The sequence below is a fragment of the Tympanuchus pallidicinctus genome, unplaced genomic scaffold (assembly GCF_026119805.1).
Source record: "Tympanuchus pallidicinctus isolate F22 unplaced genomic scaffold, pur_lepc_1.0 scaffold3, whole genome shotgun sequence".
NCBI lineage: Eukaryota > Metazoa > Chordata > Aves > Galliformes > Phasianidae > Tympanuchus > Tympanuchus pallidicinctus.
The window spans coordinates 42,874,484-42,893,210 of record NW_026294747.1 but is presented as its reverse complement, the minus strand read 5'-3'; the positions used below and the strand labels follow the sequence as shown (position 1 = coordinate 42,893,210).

At 38.0% G+C, this 18,727-nt stretch overlaps 2 protein-coding genes across 7 annotated transcripts in view; one reads left to right on the top strand and one right to left on the bottom strand.

Moving 5' to 3' along the window:
* Positions 1–18,639, bottom strand: part of TDP1 (tyrosyl-DNA phosphodiesterase 1) — a 36,036-nt gene extending 17,397 nt beyond the window's left edge. For 2 of the 4 annotated variants that reach the window (XM_052696158.1, XM_052696162.1), the window contains exons 1-14: positions 18,508–18,639; positions 17,396–17,943; positions 15,824–15,867; positions 15,076–15,131; positions 14,203–14,299; positions 13,155–13,189; positions 12,233–12,325; positions 11,304–11,474; positions 10,393–10,471; positions 8,803–8,988; positions 8,574–8,622; positions 6,785–6,851; positions 2,880–2,987; positions 67–169 (exon numbers count right to left, since the gene is read on the bottom strand). In XM_052696158.1, the coding sequence (XP_052552118.1) occupies positions 67–169; positions 2,880–2,987; positions 6,785–6,851; positions 8,574–8,622; positions 8,803–8,988; positions 10,393–10,471; positions 11,304–11,474; positions 12,233–12,325; positions 13,155–13,189; positions 14,203–14,299; positions 15,076–15,131; positions 15,824–15,867; positions 17,396–17,939 (1,632 nt within the window). In that variant the 5' untranslated portion in view covers positions 17,940–17,943; positions 18,508–18,639. The other 2 variants (XM_052696159.1, XM_052696161.1) reach the window with 2 other exon arrangements.
* EFCAB11 (EF-hand calcium binding domain 11) overlaps positions 18,514–18,727 on the top strand; it is a 77,395-nt gene continuing 77,181 nt past the window's right edge. For all 3 annotated transcript variants that reach the window (XR_008209628.1, XM_052696171.1, XM_052696169.1), the window contains exon 1: positions 18,514–18,705. Coding sequence is in view for 2 of the 3 variants with exons in the window: in XM_052696171.1 (XP_052552131.1) it covers positions 18,610–18,705 (96 nt within the window). In the remaining variant the exon portion in view is untranslated. The remainder of the gene's footprint in view (positions 18,706–18,727) is intronic.

Sequence of the window (18,727 nt, the reverse complement as noted above, 5' to 3'; positions counted from 1 at the left end):
TTGATATTTGCCAGTACTCGGAGATTCTCAACTTTTCTCAGGATTTGACTTGAGCTATGAACTTACAAATGCTGAAGGCAAGAAAAGGACTCCAAGTTCATATGAACGGATCATCAATTGGGTGCCATTTTTCTCCAGAGCTCCCCATGCTGCTTTAGATAGATTGGCACTGCAAAGAGAAAGCATTTCAGTAAGGCATACCCTTCACAGCAGAAAATACTGAAGCTGTAGCAATGCGCTTCTGGCAGGAGGATTTTTACTTCAAATCACATTAGTTTTTAATGAAAGTAATTTGAGTATTATTCCTAACTGTTATTTTTACAGCAGATTGGAAACAGCAGAGGCAATGCTCAGAAGGACATCGATAGAACACATGAAAAATTATACAAGCTTGCTCATATCATACAGATCTATAAAGAAAAGGTCAGCCTTTTGAATCTACTCTGCACATTTCAGATAGAAACTCAATATTGGTAAATGCTTCAGTGTGATAACATTAAAAAATAAAAGGCTAGCTAAATTATGACTAGTTATAAGACATTTAGTATAGAACATTTTTGCAAGTGCTAAACAGAACAAAAGGCTAAGAGCAAGAGATATTTTGATACATTTATAAACAAATATCAAACAAGCTTATCTTTGTTTTGGATGGATTAGCACAATGTCATTGTTAATCCTTCATTACTATCTACTACAAAGTAGATAAAGTTGGCATCAAAAAATGCAAAAGTTCTCAAAACTGACTTCTATGGAATAATATCAGGTCTGAACAATACATTTTAACCAAAAGGCATGCTGAATATTTTCTAATAGCAGCATGTGGTGGGAGAGAAAAAAAGTCAAACCAACAATGAATTTCTGCATTAGGTGAAGAAGCATCACATTTGAATGATTTACATACTTTACCAATCACCTTAACTGCTACTATTGTAGACAACAGCATCAACAAGCAATGAAATTTAAAAAACCAAAGTAAAAAAAGATTGAGTAACTGAACATTTAAAGAAAACATACAAACACGATAAGCTGCTGTTTTGGGGTTATACAAAAACCCCTGCTCATAGAACTGAAATCTACCTTTTCATTGGCAATAACAAAACCTTCCCTTGTATCAAGGAATTACTCGCTGATCCTTTCGACTTCTTTAAAAAAGAAACAGAAAACTAGCAGATGGAAGTATAGACTGAAAACATCCATACTTCAAGCGAGACTGCTGCACAACTTAATCTGATAAAAGGTCAGACACCAAATATCAGCTATCTATATGTTTTATAGCAAAAAGGCAGCACAAGCATAAACTAAGCCTCAACTTATTCTATTTTGTTGCAGTCAATGAACAAACTGGTGTATCCAACATCAATCCACAAACACTGTGTATTAAGGAACATCAGCCAAAGGTTTAGGAAGTTTTTATTACTTCAGTTGATGCTGGACCCTGAAATTGGAAGTTAAAGCCCAGAGAAGATTATGGAGCCATTGCCAAGGGTTTTTGAGGTCATAATTTCAATGTGCAGCCCCAAAAGACTAAAAGAGATGCCTTAAGGGTACTGATAAAAAAAGATAAAACAATTTTTGCACTATATCAAGCCCTGGTGCATCATGTCTCACGTTCTGTGTGCAGTACTGTTTTACACAGCTTCACGAGAACACATGGAGTTTAGAAGTAGAAAAAGGCAACTGAAGTGTTTAAGAAGTTGAGGTTGATTTTTTTCAGGAAGCCAAGTTTAAAGCAACAGAAACTTCAGTTTGGGGAAAATGGACTAAGGTAGAGCCTAAGTTGACAGAAGTCATTAAAGGAGCAGATATGAGTGTAAAATTGGTATTTCCCCAATCTGAGCAAACGCAACACAACGAACTGCAAAAAATGGTTAAACTCAGGTGCTCTTTGCAAATAACACTTCCTTTTTGCTGTCACAGCAGAAAGAACTCTACTGGGTTAGTCCAATTGTGAAGCTGAAGAACAGAAATCCCTCTCACATCCAGGTTACTTGATAATTCAATTGTAAAAACTGTAACACCTCCTCAAAAGGAAGAGAAGGATTTGCTTTGTGTACTTAGCGCACTTATTTTGTGATAACAATTTTTTTACTTCTAATTACAAGGTCACCTGACTGAAGAGATAAATAAACCCCAAAAAATGAACTACATGTAATAGGAGCAAACAACTACTCCTTCAGCCTACCTACCCCTGCCCTTCTACACCTTTCTCCTCTTTGAGTTTCTGAAAGCACAGCAGCATACAGAACAAGGTCGTATCATGTCACTCTGCATGCTCAAATACAGACTTGCAGAAAGATAAAGAAACAATAAAAGTAGCACCCAGGATACAGGCATAAGATTTATTTCCTTCTGCTGATCTACTATTAAGAAATTAATTTAAAGTGTTTCTTGCAAACTTTCTACATATTTAAAATTAAGTACTTTCTGCCAAGAAAGACCTAAGTCAAAACATCTCCCACATTTAAATTCTCAGAATTATTTGTTACTTAGAAAAGCTAGACTGCTTTATTTATTAAGCATTTTTCTAATGGAAAATTTCTATTGTTAAGCTATGGATGTGCGTGTGTATGTGTATACATGCTTACACATGTGCATATGCACACACACATTATGTATATGTACGCACACTTCTTTTGGCCCTACTTTTTAAGGTCCGTTCAGTTTCCACTGAAAGTTTCATTTAAATCTGCAGGAAAAGGATCTAAAGACTTTCTACAGAAGGTCTCCAAAATTGAAATGAAGCAGGAAATGTAGACGAATTTTTTACACTACTTACAGTATTGTGAAGATTATGGCAGTAACTTACCTGTGCCTGCAATTGATGAGAACTTTTTCTTTCTTTTAAACATAAAATGAGAAGTGTATAATTAGTTATTTACCTTGTAACTAAAAACCATGCAATCTTCTGGAAGTCATGAGAAGGTCTCATGTATGTCTTGATGTGAGGCATGGCATGACTTCGACCAGAGACTTCTGCTGACCATTTGCTAGAAATAGAAAAGGAATGTTTTTCAGATTTCTTTGTTATACAACAATATATATACATATAAAATGTAAAACAAGAATAACCTTCTTCCTCCTCCCCCCAGTGTGCACAAAGAACATGGCACATAATGCCATGTTCTCTGATAATGCTATACTTCTATACTACGTTTAATACTTGTGTACCCCACAAAAAGGCTAAAAATACTTTACTTTTTAGTATTTAAATTTAAGTATTTAAATACTTGAAGCCAGAGAAAATTCTTCTTCTTAAAAAAAAAACATTTCCAGTGTATAAGGAACCCCTAACAAGTTTTCCATTCCACCTTTCCAGCTTTCAAGAAACCAAGTCCAAACTTCCAACCAATTTTCCTTCTTTGAAAATGATAAATGCTTACGCCTTGAAGCAAATGAGCTTTGTCTTGGCACCAAACTAACCCTTCCAGAATTCCCCAAACTTATTACAATGTATTTATAAATGAAGGACAGGCACAGAGCAGACTGTTGACACTACTCTTCTGCTTCCCTTTCATGTGCCCCTAAGCCACAGAGAAACTCGAGGTCTTAAGGCAGCAGAGGTCATACATAAACCAGTTTAAACAACATGCCATTGCTGGAGTATTACAACATTAACGTTACTGAACTAAACTGCAAACAATCAGTAAACAATAAATGAATGTATAGAACTGAAGGTGTGTAACCATGGTAACTATAAGCACTTTTACCTGCAACCATTAAGTCCTTGCTTAAAAATATGGAAGTGAGAGGACTTCTAAATACACCTACATCAAATCAGAGACTTGCCTTCCCTGGATTTGTGGCTGAGCATGTTATGTTCCAATCTCGTTTCCCTAATTTAGCTTTCTTTTCTAAAAATCAAGATCAAGAAGAGTTTATCAGCTCTGGAAAACATCGAGTGAACTGTGTTCACCTAAAGGCCTAAGAAGATTCAAGAAGAGGAATTATTTATTTTCTGAGGCCGACTTCAAGAACTAATTTACACACGTGTATATATTGCTCATATGGATGTATGTATGTGTTTGATGTTTGTCTCACTAATATATGTAACTGTCAAATATAATTATTCAGATGCTTTCAGTAAAATAACTGCTAAAGATATCTTTTCACTTCAGCCTAAAAGCAAGCATCTCTCTGAACTGTGTAACAGAGTGACAAAAGAAACTAGAAGGTGTTTCAAACAAGCATAACATCTGACATTTAATAAAGCTAAATTTCAACTTCATCACAAAACTGTGCAGTTGTGTTTTAGAAAAAAAAAGATCACAGAAGGCCTGAAGATACAAGATCAGTTGTTTTGCACAATATAGAGCACATAATAACAAAGTCAGGCTTGTTCAAGTCAAATTGACTTGATGTGTTTAAAACTGTGAACTTTTCATCAGTGTAGCTAGCAGAGGATTTTCAAAGTACCAAGCTCATGTTGCAGTAAATTTTGAGTGGATTCAGACTCACAAAGTTCAGTTCACTATAAATACAGTAAGTTTAAATGAAACTAGCTTTGAGAAATTTTATGGAGCAAAACCACAGCTTACATCAGTTATCCTAGTGACAGATGGGTCACAGAATCACGTAAACCAAAGGCCCAAGTGTGGAGTGATGAAAAGGAGTTACATATCAAAATCAACTACTTGAGCAGTAAGATGTGCTAGCTTTTTAAAATTCTTTTACACTTCTATGACAAGAGCTCCTTATCACTAACACATCTTAACTGACTTTCTACCTTAAGATACTGACAAGATGGCTTAACTACAGTTATGAGAACTCACAGCATTAATCCCCACAATAATAGCACTGCAGGCCCCCTGAGCAGTTTCAAAGTCTTGAAAATAAAGACTTGACAAGCAAACCGTATAAACATTTAAAAATGTCAATCATTAGAATAAGCATTAAAATACAATGGTTTATGTTAAGACTGATCAACTGCTTCAAAAAAGTAACAATTAACAAATCACTGATGATTATATTTCTCTCCTTTTCAATGGATAATATTGAAAGGAAAAAAAGTGGCTCTACCACAGAAAAAAATATATATATATACCACTTACACAATAGCTAATTTAACAAAGAAGTCTAGCATTCGTTTGCTAGATGTTGCTATTTGCTTGCTATTGTAAGAAAAGTGAAATCAGTACTACGTTGGGTTCTCGTTCTTTTGAGAAATTACTTCCAAGAAATCACAATTCAGAGCTGCACTCCAGGTTAGATACACTCAACTATCAGAGTTAGAAAAAGCCTGCAGACAGGACAAGATTCACATATCTGGGAAAGAGTTTCTGCCTTTTTAGGTGAGAATATAGACCACCATTATCCTACTCTGTAAATCCCTCTCTCCTTCTGAAAAGGAGATACCCCTTCTCCCTTTCTTTAAGCATAAAATATTTCTCCTCTTTTAACCCTGGCAGGCCCTCTCATTTCTTAAGTTTTGTATTATTTTCCAACAAGCTAGACAAATTCCTCTATTCTCTTTGCTTCTGGAAGTCCTGTTACTATACCAAGCTCATCTTGTATTTAATACTACTGAAACAGGACCAACCATTGTCTGTCTCTCCCAGACTACCGTAGATAAGAAACACAGGATATGTTAACAACTTCCATGCAGGCTCTCCTCAAGGGGCAGCGTCTTGTATTATTACAGGATAAGAATATACACTTAGACTGTCACTGAAGAGCAGGTTATGCAAGGTCACTTGTCATCCACAACCAGATGGTTTTGATACAGCCTTTTTGTTGTCAGAGCAGGATATGAATATGGTCAACGAGCAGTGCTCTCACTGAGCAGAAATAAAACATAACTTGTTAATGAGATCACTCATTACATAAGAGACTTATTGAAAATATATATTTTTTTCCAGTAAGATTCTCACGAAGTATGTGCTTATCACAGAAGACACAAATTAAGGCTGGACATTGGCCAGCAATACTCACAGCAGCAATCATGCTTGCTCCAGACCAGGAGATGCTCTGGGCAACTAGCAATTGTATTCTCAACCTTCTCAATATGCATCTTTACCAAACCTGACTGTACATGAGTGTGGGTAAAGTATCTTAACAGAGCAGCTTCCACTTGGAACAGTCGCAGTTTCTGGTGAAAGGAACGGAAAGCTGTGGTCTTGTAAGAGGTTACCAGATCTTTATTTTTATTTTTTGGTTTGTGCAAAACAACTTTTCCCCATTGTTCTCAAAAACAACAACGCCACATTTTTTAAAAAATTCAGCCTGAGGGAAACATCTGGCATTGAATTTTTCAGATGTTTAGAATATGGCAAAAATTAGTAGTAAGTGAAAATAGAAGCTTTTGATGGAAAATGTCAGGCACCTTTAACAAAAGACAGTATTACCATAACTAGCTGTGAATTTTGCAGTACAACTGCAACACTTGAAACAAACAAAGCCTTCCCAACCCTGCTGTGTCTCAGCTGAACTTCTGAGAAGACTGAAGCACGAGCAGAAAAGTGAAATTCAGCTGAATTTTAAAAAAGTAACATGAATCCAATTCAGAGAAGGAAAGTATTAATAGAGGCTTATGGAATGCAAAATCTGGCAGTGTCTCCCATCAGCAACAGTACTGCATGTAATTTTTACAGTTTGGAATAAAAAAAAAAAAAAAAAGCACCTTTTGACTATACCTTGGAGATAAAAACAGATAAGGAAATAAAAGCTTTTATCTTAAGGAGTTTAATGCTACCTCAACTTCTCACCACGTTTGCTTTTAACACACAAGTACTACAAGAGCATAAGTTTAAACACATTACCTAAGAAAAATCAAAGAAGTTGCACTTACTGAAAATAGGAATGTAACCACAGCTGTTTCTGTGCTGTCTGTATGCTGTATGGAAGGGAACCACCAGCTTAAGGAGAAGAAAAAAAGATACAGTATTGCTTTTTGAGAGACATTCTGAAAGCAAGGGACTCACGAACATTATCCCTACTGTCCCCATTACTCATTTTTTGAAAACTGAAATGCTCCAGAAATATACAGTAGAATATAGCTGAATATACAGAGAAGAATTTAAAGTATTTTTACAATGGAACAAGTCCCCAAAGACTAAATAGCAAATATACACTAGAAAAAAAAGAGAACTAGTATGGAGCCTCTAGAATTAAGTCCTATTAAAATAAATATGTAGGTAATTTTTTGTTTTGACACTGCTTTTTAAAAATTAACAAATTGCAGTCACTACTCACACAAACTAGAGGGAACAAAACAAGCAGCATTAAGAAAAAAAAAACAACAAACATTCTAAAAAGCAAGAACTCTTTAGGTGAAATTGCATGTCTTGTACCTTGTCTTAGGCTAGCACATGTTGCAATTTCTCCAGCCAGTATTTAGGTCCCTCTGAGTGGCAGCATCAGTCAGCCGTTGCATCAACCACTCCTCTGATTTTCTATCATTTGCAAGCTTACTGAGAGTGTACTTCACCCATTATCCTGGTAAGAAGTTACTGAACATCTGACACCAGTATCAGTTCTTGGCACAACTACTGGATCTCCAGCAGGCCTTCATGCCACTGATCACAATATTTTAAGCCTGGCAGTTCAGGTAGTTTCCAGCCCATTTATCTAGTGTGAATTTCATCAGTTTATCTGTAAGAATGTTATATATATATATATATACACCTTCACAAAGATACTTCATCTAGAAACGACTCAGATTTAGATCCAGTGCACTCCTCTCATTCATCAAGCTTGTCAATCTCATCACAGAAGGACATAAGCTTGGCTAAGTCCAATTTTTCATTTAAAATAAAAAAATCCATGCTGACAACTCCCTATTATTTTCTTATCCACATATTTGGACATGGATTCCAGGATTGCTTACTGCATCACCTTCCTAGGGATCAATTGAAGGCTGACTGGGAGATTCCCCAGATCCTCCCCTCCTTATCTTTACTCTTCCTGAAGGCAAGAAAGAATTCCTTCCTTTCAGTCTTCAGGAGTCTTCCAATTGCCATGACCTTTTGAAGGCTAATCATCAGCAATGACATTAGACAGCTCCCTTTACTGCATCAAACAGAACATTACAGTATCTCTTTCAGGTTGACTGAGACCATGCTTTCTACACAAATGCAATGATTTAATGAAGATAAACGTAGGAAGACTGAACAGACCAACTGCACATTGCATTATAAAAAAAAAAAGGCTCATGAGCAGTAAAAAACACTGTTATAACTGATGTACACAGTGACACTGTGAAGACAACAGGAGATAAACTTGGAATAAGTACAAACTCACAAAACCTGAACATTCTGCCAAAATCAAAGTATAACTGCAATTAAAACACCGGACAAGAGCTGCATTTCCCTATATGATTATACATGAATGTGATTACACAGATTTACATGTTACATGTACACCAATACCCAGAACACTTTTTTTAATTCAAACATAATAGCACTGGAGTCAGAATCCCATTAATACAAATAGAAGAATTCTGCTGCCACCTATTCAGCCAAGTTGTCAGCAGCTTGGCAACTTAAGGTTCATTCAACAGCAATCACTGAAATGACTTTGCAAGACATTGTTACCACAAAAAGCTAATAAAATGGATTTCCTTTTGCACATCTGCTTACCAGGATAGCCTTCCAGACTTTGCCTCACATTGTTCACAGTAGGATAAACCTTCATGGAGAAAAAAGTTGTCTTTAATAACGTAGCTTTAAATGTACATGAGATTAATTTTCAAACAACAACAAAAAATCACCTTAAAGAAAACTTGTTATCAATATAATCATTAAAAGCTTCATTTTTTTCAAAAATAAAATCACACTGCAGTTTAAAGCTAGTACCTAAAAGACATACCAAATGAATTGGAACATCACATTTAAGAAGAGCTGACACACCACTGCCTGCAGCCACCAGGCTCTCCTGGAATTCTGAGCACAGCCATTTGGACCCATCTGCTCCCAGGGAACCAATGCTTGAGAACTGTCCTACAACAGGCCAAGATTCCTGTGCTGGTATTGATGAAGTATGCTCTTTCAAAAGCTATTGAGGAAAAGTAAAACATTAAGACATTCAACAAACAAAGAAAACCTTAAGTAAGGGTTTGATATTGTTTCCAATATCCTCCCATAGTCATTTCTGACAACAACCTGGCAATTAAGTCAGACCCATTAGGTTCTTGGGCTTTTCAGCCTCGAAAAAGAGAAAGGCTGTGGAGAGACCTAATTGTGGCCTTCCAGTGTTTAAAGGGAGTTTATAAACTTGAGGGAAACCAACTTTTTACATGAGTAGATTGCGACAGAACAAGAGGGCATGGTCTTAAATTAGAGAAAGGGAGATTTAATTAGATGTTAGGGGGAAGGAGTTGTTTGTTCATTTTTGTTGTTGTTGTTTTTTGTTTTTAACTGATTTAGTGGTGAAGTGCTGGAACAGGTTGCCCAGAGAGGTTGCGGATGTCTCATCCCTGGAAGTGTTTAAGGCCAGGTTGGATGAGGCCCCATAGGTAATCTGATCTAGTACTTGATCTAGTAGCTGGCAACCCTACCTGTGGCAGGGGGTTGGAACCTGATGATCTGTGAGGTCCCTTCCAACCTAAGCCATTCTATGACCTCCAAATAAACATACTATTCTTTTAGGAGAAGATGAAACATCAAAATTTTATCCAAAAGCATTAAAGCCAACCTTAAATAACCAGTAAAAAGAATGCTAGGATCTCTTCCTATAACTGTGAAACAAGAGTTTCAGAAGTTGTAATTACAAGTCTTTTCACATTTGGTGAAAGCTGATCTTAAAGTTCTATTCATACCCTAACGCCCACACCACAATGGGAGGAAAACAGAACAATTGAAAAGAAAACTAACCAGTTTTGTTTTTAAGTTGTTGTTAAGCTGTGAATGGAATTTAAATATCACATTAAAAACAGATGGATATAAGCACATATGAACTTGTGTAGTAGAAACCTTTTTCCCCTTCTCTATGGAATAGGCTTATGACTAAAGGGCCTTAGTCAGTGTAGTGTTACCAGATATACCTACATTGTTATTAGCCTTTTTAAACCACAGAAACAATGCCAGAAGAACATTTTTTCCTTTACAACTTTTGTTTTGTTTTCACTCCTTATCCTACTGGCAAGAAAACTTGCGCGGATATTGGACTTCTACTCACAGAAGACTGGTGTCCAATTTTTTAAATAGCAATATAGGAAGCCATCTGAATGATGGTGAATCTTCACACAAGCAAATGACACTTTGGATTGCAAGCTGACCTGGGCAATGGGGCTGAGGAATATGATGTGCAAGATCTACACTGTTGTAAGCTTATGCTTTTGCTAACTTAAAATCAACGTATTAAAATATCGTTGTGTAGCTGCAAAATTAGGAGGAACAAATGAATGCTCTCAAATTACATTTACAGTTAAAATGGTATTGATAAAAAACATTCCAGTACCTTTCTGAGCCTAAGATGACCCCACTTCTCTTTATCAATACCTTGATATCGTCCAGGGGTAGAACCAAGCAGATACACTCTATAGAAAGAAAAAAAAATATCTGTAGCTTTACCAGTCAACAGTGGAAATCAAATCAATGGGAAAAGCTACTTTACGTGCAGGAATTCGAAGGTAGTGCACTTCTTAGCAGAAAGCCATGCCTTATATTAGCATCAGAAAAATATCTGCATGAAGTGCTCTGTATAAAGTGAAAATGCCTATTCTTAATATAATCCTCATTATAATATCTTTTGCATAGATATTCCTTATAAAAGAGAAATTATAACAACTCAGACTCTTCTACCAGTAATTTTATGAAGCAAACATCAGACTGACTTAAAAGAAACTTTGCATCTCTATCACTTAAGGAGATCTCTGTCAAGTTACTGATTCAGTTTTTTTCATTTCTTTAAAACATATGCTTTTAAAACTAGAAGTTGATCAATTCAACATGTTTGTGTAAGAGATTCAAATGGAACTCACTATTACAAATAAGAATGACAAAAACAATATGCATACATACTGAAGTGATAATTTACCCACATACAACGATTCAAAACGTCAAACTTAAAAAAAAAACAACCTAGACGTGTTCTACACAAAACACAGAAATCAAACTATTTAAGTAGAACCCAAACTTTATGGGAGTAAATCTGCTTTGGACCACTTCATGCTCTTTAGTTTTCAGAATGAACATATTAGGAAGTCTGTCAGCCCCAGAGAAAACTGCCTAAAGTTAGACTCACATTAGAATACTTAAGTGTGAAACAGACAATTGATCAGTTCTGTAAGATTGCTCTAACAGCTCTTAATTGCAGATTCCATAAGCTCGGGGGGGAAGCATGCAAGTTATTATAAGCATAAGCTGTACCTTGTCTCTGATAAATCATGCTCTCGAATCAGATCTATCCATTCCTTGAGCACAGGAGAATTGTAAGCCATCAAGTAACTTATTAAGTCAGATTTAAAATTAGTTTCAGATTCACCAGCAGAATCAGATGATCCCTGAGGTAGCCTTGGATATAAAGGGCTTAGCCACATTCTAAAAAACAAAGCCACAAAAACAAGGACACCACATGTTATCAAAAGGTTTAAGTGATTAAAGTAGATGTGAAGGAGCTAAAAATAATACTGGACATATTTACTTTACTGCGATGCTACTAACTCTGAAGCAACTTTTCAGATTCACCCAGTTTTCACCCAGTACCACAACACTAGTTATTTCACTTGAAGTCAACCAATTTAAACACACTTATCCATGCAGATGCTTATAGGTTTCACTGCTGTGGAAAAGGCCAGGCTCAGGCATAAAGGTACTCCTCTAAAATCATCAGAAATGCTCCAGTGACTATAAGAACCACAGCCTTCACCTCTCCGCACCCTGAACTCCATGGGGGAGGAGACTTTGCCTACAACGTAACAGACCTTCACACACACACAAGGATTATCATTTATCTATCATTTTATCGGTTCAGCTGATGTTAATATGGTCTAAATGTTTATTTTCCAGTAAAGAAGAGGCCCAAACAGTATTTTCTCAAACATTTTGACACACAGGTTGTCTTAGAAAACAATATATGCGCTCAATTTAATTCACATAGAAAACAGTGAAAACCAGGTGACTAAGCTTTTACTTACGTAAAGTCTGATTTTCAACCTATTTGTTGAAATTAGTGTTTAAAGAGAGGAAAAGTTGTGTATCTAGCACAAACAAGAAAACAGACTAATACAGAACAAGCCATACAGACTCACTATTTAATAGCAGAGAAACAAAAGACCTACTAAAGCCTTGTTGCTTACCCCTGAGTTTTCTGGTGCCAGTCTTCAGCAATAAGATTGGATGTATGTATCACAACTCGAAAACCTTCTTCATATAATAACAACATCATTTTCCTTAAAAATAGGATATATAATATGATTTATTCGAGAGCACAGCTCATCATCTTGCGACGAACCTCCAGAAGCAACCAGGAACTCTTGCAGAACACTTTATTTGCTATGCTCTTTTAAATACACTCACTCCTTTGCAGATACAAGATATCCTCTCACATATTAAAAAAAAATTCTACAAAATGATTAATTGATAAATAAATACTACATTGTCCTGAAACCAAAGATCTTCTCTATAAAGAACATAAGATCTAATCTGTTCTTAGCAGTTACTTGCTATCTACAACATTCCCTTCATGACACTTCCACAATATCAAACCTAAGTTCTGCTTTGAAAAGACTAAAAAGAAATATATTTATCAGTAATTGTTTCCAGACTGCTTACATTAACTCCAAAAACAGAGTTGTAAACCAGTGTTCTGACTGATCTGCTAATGACTGATAAAGCCTGCACTATAGTGTTGGTATTAAGGGATGAGTTATTAACAACTAGTACCTACAGTTCATTGACTCTAGTTGCATAACTGCATAATTGACACTTCATTTGTTTCCTCAAAGGAGAAAAATTTCATCATTTATAAACAGAAAATAAAATAGTAATTTTCTAATAAAAGTCAGTTTTACAGCTTTAAAACAATTTGCACACTGAAATAGACACATACAAAACAAGATAGAGATTATTTTCAAATTTCATCAGTACACATTAGGCATTCTTCAAAATTATGTCTTCACATCCAGTAATTTTCCTGTCCTCTAAATACTTTCAGACATTAAATACCAGTAACTGTGTCATCTTTAAAAGGGAGCTTTCTGCCTCATAAATGTTACTTACGTATGGTGAGTTCCAAATGCAATATCCAGCTTGGCCTATAAAATGAAAGAGTTGATCACTACAAATTAGTTAAAAATTCCTATTGTGTACTTCTAGTATGTAACATTATTATTAAAGAGGGAAGGGTCCTTCACCTTCATTTTGTTTCATTTCACTGCTCTCTAGTGGACAGATCACAAAATACATTATTTTTCCTCAACACCTTTGAAATTTGTCCCTATCACTTGCTAGGAACTAAACTAGCAAGTCTATTGTAAAGGGCATCACATTCAATTCCTGGTGTGCTTGTGAAAAAGACGCTTTGTATGTAAAACCAGGTTTGTTGGTAGCATATTTGAAATCTTAATCTCATCAAAAAATTAGTTGCTAGTCTACTATTTAGCATTAACACACAGTTAGTACAGCACACAGCAGCTCAGAAAACTTAGCCTTGAGAACTCACTAAGTATGGCATTAATACTGCAATTTCCAGTAAGCTCATATTTCCCAGACCATCTGAGAAAAAAAAGGAAGATCAATATCATGTTTTCAAAGAAGATATCCCCATTACCAACTGTGTAGCTCTCCCAGCAAGCTGCTATAACCATATCACTCACTCAGGCTGAAGCCAACAACTTTATGATGGAGGCTATGTGTAATAATATCTTCTTCTTTATGACCTATCTGGACTAAAAATAATTCTTAGATTAAACTTAAGATCACAGTGACGCAAGCATTATGTTCTGTGCCTTCGACAAACAGTATTTCCTTCTCAGCAATACTGGGAATTACAGTGCAATGTGTCAGTGGAGACAGCAGGCACCTCTTCTGTAAACCAAGACATTTTTTGAAGGCAGTAATTCTGTGCAAACTTGTTGTGGGTGGCAGGTGTGCAATTACACACCTTTTAGACCATAGTTTACATGTTCCTATGGTTCTAGCAAGTATATTCCTTAAAGCAAAATAATAAATTCTCAACTTTCCATACAAGGTGTTTCTCCTCTTGCAAGAAGATTGAATAAAATAAATGGCTTAATTTCAACCAAAGGATAACACAAATGTCAGTTACCTGACAGAAGCTAATGTTCTCAAAAGGGCGTGCTTGTGCAAGTAGTTCAGCTTTGGACTCTCTCTTTTCACCATGAACTATCAGCAGTGGCTTCTTCCTGAAATAAAACGAGATTATTACGAAAGCATCAACTGAATTAGTAATCAATCCGAAACAGTCTTTGATGGAGCTATGACTTCTGGTCCCTAAATCCAATGACCTATTAGAAAGATGGCACTAAAGACTATACTAACTACATTAACTACATCTTAATGGTTTCTTCAACAGAAAGACAGAAAATAGGAAAAAAACACAGAGTCTGGATCTATAAGACAATGTTACTTCACAGAGAAGATGTGAAGGAGAAGGCTAGGTCTACTCCAGCAGCAGTTTCACATAATCTGCTCTACTGAATTTTCAGTAAAATGCAAAATAGAAAAGAAAATTCAGTATCATAAGTATACTTCATCTGTGATAAACTGCCATTGTCAGAATGTCATTTAAAGGAAATAAGAGCTGCTTCCACAACAATATACAGCAACTCTACCCATTAAATACCACTCCAATCTCTTTCACACACTTCTCTCATGCTCTTCAACAAAAATTTTCATTCTGTTTTCACAGTTCACCCACTGTTGTCTTGGCCTGCAATGGGGTGACTTAAACATTACCTAATAAAAAGAAACTCAAAACCAGCCATACTGAACTGTCAGCACCTTACACTGACTCATAAAAAGACAATAAATTAGTAGAGAAATATAGTGCAATAAGTGTGGAATATGCCTATACGCACACAAACAAGAAACACTGGTTATCATTGAATTATAAGATGAATTTACATGAACAGAGTGATTTGGAAATTGTATTATTTCATTTCTGTACAAGTAAACATACCTGTATTCCTGTGGATACTGTCTTACGAGCCATGCCACGTCTATACAGTAGTTAAACTTGTACATAAGAAGGAAAATAAGCTCATTAAAAAGAAGTAGCAGTTTGTCAGAACGATCGAGTATGGGGGAAAAAAAGAATACTTTCTACGCATTCATTATCACTTACATTATATAAACGCATAATGATGCTCCATCACACAATGACACTACAAAACTGCAATCAGCATGTTTTAACAGTGGGTTCATTTTTCAATTTCAAATGCTTTCTTTCACATCTCTTCATTCAAGAATAAATTTAAGTTACTCCAAAGCACGTAGTAGCGTTCATAAAGTTTAGAATGCAGACAACACACATAATGTAAAAGCTGAATGCAGTGTTTTGCAAATGCCACATGTTTATACCAAGAACAAAAGCAAAAGCTTCCATTCAGTAACAAAAATCTCATGCTTAGATTGCAAAACACATTGTTTTATCATTCAATTACATGAAGATGCATTTTTCGGTTGCGCATTTCCAGAGCGCAAGAGAGAAAGTAGTTTCACATTTGCTTGACTTCTAAGCAGAACATAGGATCATTTTTATTTTTCAATAAATCAACGTGCTGTTGAAAGCACTCAGGGCTCCCTCAGTACTTTAATGAAGTTCCCTGCTGAAATCAGCTACATGGCAAAAAAATGGATTATCACATACAGGTTTGAGGATTGGGGAAATAAGCAAGCAATGGCAATTTGGCAAATAGAAAACTCACCTGAGCAGAAGATACAAGGGTCCCAAAAAGAGGAGACAAAATATCTATTAAAAACATTAAGACACAATTGAGTATAGAAAGCTTAAGTGAACCTTTTTTGCCTTGAACAGCATGATTACTACAAGTGCTAGATTCACAGACTGAGTGTAACAGACATTGACAAGTTTACTGAGTAGAACATTCAAGTCCCTGGTTCTGCTATGAAATGCTAAGGATTCTATGACTCTATGCTTATTGTCTTACGGTTTTAAACAGCATCACCCCTTTCAAAGCAGAGCACCAAGTTCAAAAACTTACTAGTAGGAAGACCAAGACCAAGTAAAGAAAGGGACAAGCTATTTTCTCCCCTATAGAGGGTCCTGAAGAACTGTGGCAACTTAGAAACAGAAAGGGCATAGTTAATACTTAAAGAGTTACCTGCTGCAGGTCATTTGTGCTAGTACTGACAGCAGTCCTAGAGCTCCTTGCTTTTTTTTTTTTTCCCCTCTCCTTTTCAGGGAAAGAGAAAGGAAGAATACAACTACCCACCGCTTTGACACCCTGTCACTCAGAGATACACAGACCAGAAACTTAACTACACGGGGAAGGCTGCAGGATGATTGCAGGATATGTGTATCCTTAGTCTATTTTATTAATGGGAACATAGAACACTAATCACACTGAGGATTTAAAACCTCATGAACTGAAAGCACAGCTGCAACTACAAAATATATCTGACAAATAGGTTATGAGATACTGTGTCTTTACTAGAACTTCTCTATAGGAACTGTTCTGCAAGTTAAAACAAAGAAATAGCCTCTGTACCAGCTCAAGCAATCGCGTAACAAGATAATTACTCTTATGGAAAGACTGCCCAGAAGCCAGAGTTCACAAGGTAGGTAAAACTGTACAGGAGTAATGCAACCAAGGCCTCAGACACCAGGCTGCCTACAGCCATTGCTGTAGGGGGCACACAAGATTGAGGAACAGTTAGTTAACCAGGCGAGTTGCATGACAAAAACAGATTGAGGATCCACACAAGGAACTACAGAAGTTTCCTACTTCATTTTACTATCTGTGCACAAATCACCTGTTAATGATTGCTTTTGGGCTTGAGGGCTTGTGATGCATTGCTTGAGGGCTTGCAATGCAAGAGGCTTCTCTGAACATAGAGATGGCTACAGATGCACACTGCTTTCTACCCTTATATAAAGTAAAATTAATTTCAGTCACCTGGCATTCCCAAATCACCAGTGTCATACACCATATCCTACTCCACCTCTGACTTACGCTCACTTTCAGTTGCACTGACGCGTGACTGTGAGCTCAAGCCACAGAAACTCACAAGGCAGTACCGTGTACAACATCAAGTAACAGTGACTTACTGGATCCAAACCACTTGGCAGCACAAAGACAAGCACAAACAAGAGGTAACAGAACCAGTTCCTACGATATTCATACCTGGAGTACGAAGCCTCATTTAAACCAAGGAATCTTTGCGTTAAAAAAACCCATAAACTAAAAATTAAGTGTCCACTTGCACACAAGACCCTCCCATCCAAAAGTCCACTTCTGCAAGAGCCACTTCCTCACCTTTTATGTGCAGGGCTCCAGAATTATAGCTCTGCTCAATTCCCCTAACTTTGGTGAGAAAAAACCCAAAAGGGTTCCCTCCACTCAGCAAATCCCAGGTATCTTGGGGTTCACCAGGTGCTTCATTATAGTCCTCTGCTTTCACACCCTTTGAATGTTCATCTTTGCAATGACTCCGAGGTTGCTCTCTGGGTGCATCGCACTTTTCCTCTTTCGGTGTTTCCTTGCTGGCATGCTTCACCTGGTCTTCAGGCTCTTCATCGCTACTAGAAAGGCACCATCCCAAGCCCTCCTGGCCAGGCCTCTGCTTTTCTGCAGGAGGTGTATGCGCAGGGAGACACGTGTCAACAAACTTCAGCGGAGAAGCCTTCCTTTTGTGAGCGGCCCTCCTGGCCTCAGAGCAGAGGTACTGCGGCGCACTCGCTTCACTGCGCTGGGCACACGGCAGCGAGGACGTCGAGGGCTTTTCGCTGTCAGAATTCTCTTCAGTGCTGTCCTCACTGCTAGACACAGTCCACCGCCCGTGGGCGCCTTCCTGAAGCATGTTGCTACAAACGAAGAGACCACACTGTTTCCCTTCCCAGCCTCCACTTGCCTCTTATAATGACCTCCACCCCCCAGATCTGACACGGTCCTCACATACAAAACAATATGCAATAACAACAAAGCTGCTCCCAAGAAACAAAGAAACGCGGGCAACAGAAGCGGCTACCAAGTAGGAAGCAGCTGCACAGGGAAACCTGCAGGTGAGAAACCAGCTCGAGCAAGGACACGTGCAGCAAAGCACTCAGCAGGATTTGCATCACACAGCACTTCTCGCGCTGAACCCAGCGCTCAGAGGCGCAGCCCACACTACTGAGAATGAGAACTCGGAGCACACCCGCCACACCACCACCGCCCGCCTTAACACCGCCCCCGAGGCGGGCAGAACCGCGGCCGGGCGGGGCCAGCAGCAGCAGCAGCAGCGCGCGGGAACCGCGGCCGGCTGAGGGGGCGCGAGATGCCGCCCGGACCGTCGCGGTGGGACTCCAGCCGCCAGTCCCACCCCTCAACAGTAGCAGCCATAGCGACATTACCGGCCCGCACCAAGACTCCACAAGCTCACCGCTCACCCCAGCACCTCTTCGCGCCAGCCTGCGCCCGCCTCTTCCCGTTCCGGAAGGACGGCACCTTCCCCAGGCGCTCTGGCCGGGGACCGAGTTCAGGAGGAGGAGATGAGGGAGGCGGTGCCGCCTTCGCTCCGCCCCGCACAGCGGCGCCGTTGCCGGGCAGCCGCCGCCATGGGTTCGCTGCGGGAGCGCTGCGCCAGGGTGCGTGACGGGGCTGCTGCGG